Source organism: Crocuta crocuta, unplaced genomic scaffold (assembly GCF_008692635.1).
Source record: "Crocuta crocuta isolate KB4526 unplaced genomic scaffold, BGI_CrCroc_1.0 scaffold44, whole genome shotgun sequence".
NCBI lineage: Eukaryota > Metazoa > Chordata > Mammalia > Carnivora > Hyaenidae > Crocuta > Crocuta crocuta.
In genome coordinates, this window is record NW_027530179.1 from 5,051,334 (window position 1) to 5,057,142 (window position 5,809).

The 5,809-nt window shown below is 60.4% G+C and overlaps 1 protein-coding gene across 1 annotated transcript in view; it reads right to left on the reverse strand.

Moving 5' to 3' along the window:
- Positions 1-5,809, reverse strand: part of VEGFA (vascular endothelial growth factor A) — a 22,603-nt gene that overhangs the window by 10,274 nt on the left and 6,520 nt on the right. Inside the window, exons 5-6 of the mRNA XM_077764816.1 lie at positions 4,882-5,658; positions 2,123-2,171 (exon numbers count right to left, since the gene is read on the reverse strand). Coding sequence (XP_077620942.1) covers positions 2,123-2,171; positions 4,882-5,658 — 826 coding nt within the window. The remainder of the gene's footprint in view (positions 1-2,122; positions 2,172-4,881; positions 5,659-5,809) is intronic.

The window sequence follows — 5,809 nt, forward strand, 5'->3', positions numbered from 1 at the left end:
GGTGGGCCCTACCTCCTCTCTCTCTCTCTCTCTCTCTCTCTCTCTCTCTCTCACACACACACACACACACACACACACACACACACACACCACATAGTAATCCTGTCCCTGAAATGTCTTTCCTCTACACAAGAAGAAAGAGCAGCACCCAGCCCATGAAGAAGTCCAGGCTCGGGCCATGATGTGGTGTGACCTTGGGCCAGTCCCTCCCTCTCTGGGCCTCAGACTACATGTCTGTGTAAGTGGGTTTGGGGAGGGGGGAGCATGTTTAAAGACACTGAGACTGAGGCTGAAGTGTGGGGTTTTATCTTCCATTTCCAGCCCCTGTGAATAAGCACCCTTTCTCAGCCCAGGTAACAGTCTGGAACCTCACCAAGGCATGTGAAGGGCAACCCCCTAGCCTCCCCCTCCCTCCAGAGGGAAAAGGAAGAGGAGCCCTGAGGAGAAGGGGTGAGGGGTATATAAAAAATAGGTGGGTTGGGAAAAATTTGGGAGCTGAGGGGAAGGCCACAGGTGTGAAAAAAGCAGGACAGTCCCTGGCCTTGCTTGAGGTCTCCTTCCCCTATGCAGACAACAGGCAGAGAATTCTCCTCCACCCTCAGAAAGGGTTAAGGGAAAGCATCGTCAAAAAAGAGTATAAATGAGACCAGGGATCTGAAGAAGCCCTTTTCTAAGCCAAGTCTACATGGAAGATGACTAAAGAGTTCTCGACCCGACACCGTGTCATGGTTGGGGACAGGGGTGGCCAGGTTTGGGGCCCCATCCACAATAGAAAAGCAGAAAGGTCTGGCCTGGGCTGTAGCAGCTGGTAGCTGAAGGTAGACCCAGGAGAGGAATTCCTTGGAAAAGCTCCCTGGAATCCCCAAGGGCCATAGGAGGGAGGGAGAGGGGGGAACCTCACCTATACCCTCCACACCCCTGCCACTAACTCCCAGGAGAGCTGTCCTGCTTCTGCCCAGGCCACTTCTGCCCAGGCCACAGACACATGTCTACTCCAACATCAAGCTGTCTTGCTTTCCCTCATTTCTTGAAGACAATCTTTTCCGCCAAGCAAACAAAGACCATTTGTCTTGCCTCTCCCAGACCACAGAGACCACCAGAGACCACCAGGAGGTGGGCGCACACTGGGAGCCAGGGGCTGTGAGGGGCACAGGCCGAGGACTGGCTGGGAAGCCAGGCCCTGGGCCAAGGAAAGAGCTCCTGAGTGAAGGAGGCAGAACCGGCTGGGCATCTCCACGGGCCCAGGGAGTGCAAACACCGCCCCTGGCCACTACCCTGGGCCACGGGCTGGATTTGGGTCAGGAAAACTCGCCCAGAGGAAGACCCCAGGGCCTTCTCTCCTCAGAGGTGAGTAGCTGGGGGAGTGGCATCGGGCATTCCTCCCCTGGGCTGAAGCAGAGGCCACATGCGGTGTTGGGGGAGAGCCAGGGCTTCCCTGGAGAAAAGGGAGGGTCCCTGCTCCAAACCACAGAGGAACAAAAGGCAGGCGGACTCTAGTTGGGCAGGGGGCGGGGCACCTGGGAGCTACAGCCAGCCCTCTGCTGGCCCAGGAGGGAAGTTCACAGCACCCAAACCTATCCCACCCAGAGGGCAGAGGAGACCGTAGGGCCTTCTCTCTACCCTCTAAGGAATGCAGACTGCGGGGAGGAGTCCCACGAGGTTGAGCCCCCTGCCCCTCCAGCTCATGCACAGCTAGTTCGCTGGACAGCAAGGGTCACAGCACCCTCCACGTGGGCCCCGCAGGTGTGACACTGCTGGGTTGGATGTGACAGAGAATATCTGTCCTCCCCGGGAGGCAGGTGGGACAAGGGACCCCTCCCTCGACACCTGGGATCTCTGAACCCTGCCTTCCTGGTCTGTGCTCACAGCTGCCCCTCCAAGTAAAATTATACTGGAAGGAGCAGAAGGAAAAGGCAACAAGTCCTATTTCTAGCAGAGACCTGACTAGGACAGAGAGTCCTCCAGAACGAAGGGTTCCTCTCATGGTGCTCTCCCTCTTCCCTTCTTGATCCCCATCCCTGCACCCCTTCCTACCCCCAAAGACCTGAAAAGAAGGAATCGGTCCTCCCCACCCATCCCCTGGGGAGGCAGGGTGCCCCATGCAAGAGCCGGGGGGACTCACCTTCGTGGGGTTTGTGCTCTCCATCTGCCATGGGCGCAGCCTGGGACCACTGAGGACAAAACAAAGCAAGGCACAGGCATGAGCAGGGATGCAAAGGCCCGGCCACGCACCCAGCCAGCAGCCTCTGGCTTCTCCAAGGCTGCCGAGCGGAACACCTGCACGGCTCCCCGCAGCACAGAGCATGCCCACCACCCCTGCACTGCTCCAATTCTGAAGGAAGAGAAAGACTAACCCGATATGGGGAGGGGGAAACTCAAAAAAACAGGAGAAAAACACCAGAATGCTGTGCTGTCCAGGTCCCTGCCCCTTCTTCCAGATTACCCTCCCCTCTCCCCACATCGGGCCCATTGCTGAGTTAAGTTAATTTTCTCAGACCCCTGACTCCCTGGTCCAAAGCCACGGTAAGTATTAAGGTCAAAGAGGAGGACAAATTTGGACTGGGGCAGGAAGAAGGACTGGGGGCGAGAAAAACAACATGGTGACCTTCTCCTGCTGACATGACAAATACCAGGGTGAGCTGGTGCTGGGGAGGGAGGGGGGTGCAGAGGAACGAAGGGCGCCAACCACCCTCCCCCATCCAAACTCCTCCTTTCTCCGGACTTTCAGCAAATATCCTCAGGTATATTCAGCAAGCCCGCAGGTTGCCTAGAGGGTAAGACCAGGGAGGGAAACCCTGTGGGAGGGGAGAGCCCATTTCGCCCAGCACTCAAACCTCCCCAGGGCCTGAATGTGTCCCCAAAGCCCCAAGCCTCACACTCTCCACCTCATTCTCTGGTTTCTTCTCCCCCTCAGACTGAGGGGGGGTCCCAAGTCCCTCTCACCTGGCTGAGCGCTCTCCTCAAATGCAACCAGGAAAGCCTTCTATGCCTTAGCACTGCCCAGCCCCTAGGGGGCCCCCTGCACTTCCTAGGCTGAGGCTTCCCCAATCCTCCCCACCCCTCCCCACCCCCACCAGATCATTCCTCCCCTCCCCACAAGCTGTGAAGGTCAACAAGCCCAACCATGTGGACCTGACAGCTAGGAGCTAAGGCTTCTCGCAGCCCTTCAAGGGGGGCCTTCGGTTCTCACCAGCTGCCCACCTCCCTTGCCCTTCTTTGGGGGCAGATCCCCACCAGCAGAACAGTACTCTAGCCCACGGAACTGCAGACCCTCCTGACAGTCTCACTGTCTGTCTGTCTCCTTCCCACACATCCCCAATGCACCCCAGATCCCCCAGCCTTGCCTTTAGGGCCAAGGTCAGATAACAGTTTCCAGGATCCCAGCTGGATAGCCTTCCACTGAGGCTCTCCTTCAGGGACCCCCTGGAGTCTCTGCTTTGACTCACCCATCTCAACGATACCCTCTGGTTTCCTTCTGCCACCATTCTCCCTATGTCCTCCCCTCCTCCGGGTCCCGAACAAGGAAAGGGGACAGGAACTTTTAACCCCCTCCAAGGCCAGGGGGCACTGGGAGAGGTGGTTCTAGGCAGGGAGGGGCCAGGTGCCCTTCTCTGGGGGCCTCTGAAGGTCACAGAGTGGCCAGGCTGCCACCCTTCCCCCTCCCCCCCTCCCTTGGAGGCCTGAAGCCAAGGCCTTTGTGCCAGGGTCTGAGGAACTCAGAGCGGCAGCAGGGACCCCAGCCCATTTCCCTCCTTCTGCCTCTCTCCAAGGGGACTCTGGCTGAGGGAAGGTACAAGAGAAGAGCATAAAGGACCCCTTCTGTGACTTTGAGAAGCAAGTTGGGTGGGCAGGTTTGGAGTTCCAAAAAACCACCTGCTACTGCTCCAATACCCCATTTCACCAGGACAAAGTGTTTGCAAGTCCCCAGGAGCTCCTTCCAAAGGTCCCTGGAAAGCTAGTCCCACACTCTCCGTATCTCAGCAAAATTTAAGCCATTTTTCCAAAAAGTGTAAAGTGGAATAATGACACTCTTTAATTCCTCCCTTAGCCCATCCCCAGAAAAGCTAAAGGCACAGCTCGGAAGTGTGGGGGAGGGGAGCAAAGCAGACTGTCACCAAGTCCGGACTTTAGGTAGTCTGACAAAGCACCCGAGTGGGCCCCTGCACCCCGACCTCTGACAGTGATCATCCCTGCCCTGGCCTCTCGGGTCGGAAAGGGGTTACACGGGTCTTCTCGGGCAGAGGGTAGTGGAAAATAGAAGAGTGGCAGGGGCTTCTCTCCACGTTAGGAAGGAAATGGGGAAGGGGTGTCAAGAAATTCCTCTTAGCACAGGAGAGGGCCTGGGGCTGGGGACGGTGGGGAGNACTCGTGACGAGGGCCGAAGAGATCAAGCGGCAGTGACAGCAAGCCCCTTCTCTCGCCCGCGCCCTGCCCCCTCCATGCTCTCAGCCCTCCCTCGGTCCAAGGTCTGGGCACCCCCCTGCCCACTGGGCTCCCGCTCCCGCCCCCGCTGCCCGGACTTCCAGTTCGTCGGGGACCAGCGGCCAGGAGCAAACTTCAGCCGCCGGCGGCAGCGCAAGCCCAGCCCCCTCGGCCTCCTCCTCAGGCTCCCGCCCTCCGCTGGTCGGCCCAGATCGTACGTGCGGTGACTCTGGTGGGTGGGCAGGGCCCGCGTGGGCGGTGAGATTCTATCCTGGTGCCCTCCCACCTAGCGCGCGCCCCCTCCCCCTACACGTAAGAGGATTGAGGGGGAAGCTGCGCGCCCGGTGCCCAAGGACCCTCGTGGGGTACGGAGCCCCCACGCGCGCGCTCGCACGCACGTTCCCAGCCGGGAGAGGCGCTCGAAGCGGCCCGCGACTCCCGGTGGGCACGGCCGCTTACCTTGGCATGGTGGAGGTAGAGCAGCAAGGCAAGGCTCCAATGCACCCAAGAGAGCAGAAAGTTCATGGTTTCGGAGGCCCGGCCGGGGCCGGCGCGGCTCGCGCTCCCTCTCCGGCTCGGGCTGCGGGGCGGCCCGCTCTCCTCGGCGCCTAGGCGGGCTCCTCTTCCTCCCGGAGCCGAGGCCCGGGCAAGGGCCTGGGTCGCGCGCGCGGCTGGGGCACTGTCTGCGCACACAGCCGCCTCACCCGTCCATGAGCCCGGCTTCCGAGCTCCGAGTCGCCACCGCGGCCCCCTCTCCTCTTCCTTCTCTTCTTCCTCCTCCCCCTCCTCCGACTGCGGCTCCTCCCGGCCCGGGCTAGCACTTCTCCCGGTTCCGCTCGGCTCGGCTGCCCCGGCGCGGACCACGGCTCCTCCGGAGCGAGAACAACCCAGAAGTTGGACGAAAAGTTTCACTGCAATGCCGCGAGCCCCGACCCCCTCCACCCCGCCTCCAGGCGCGGGCTCCGGCTCTTGCCCGCGGCTCGCCGCCGCGTCCACGGTCGGCCGCCGGCCGGGGAGGAGGTGGGCGCTGGGGTGGGGGGCGGTGTCTGTCTGTCTGTCCGTCAGCGCTGCTGGTCCGATGCAGGATCCCGAAGGGGAGGGCTCACGCCGCGCTCTGGCGGTCACCCCCAAAAGCAGGTCACTCACTTTGCCCCTGTCCCTGTCGTTGCTCGCTCGCCTGCGCGCGCTCTCTGACCCCGTCTCTCTCTCTTCCTCGACTTCTCTCTGGAGCTCTTGCTACCTCTTTCTTCTCTCTGCTGGTTTCCAAAATCCGAAGTGATTTGGGGAAGTAAAGGAGCAATCTCCCCAAACGGTCGGCCCGATTTAAGCGGGGAATGGGAAGCAAAAATAAATTAAAACGGGGGGGGGGGGGGGAAGAAATGTGGCT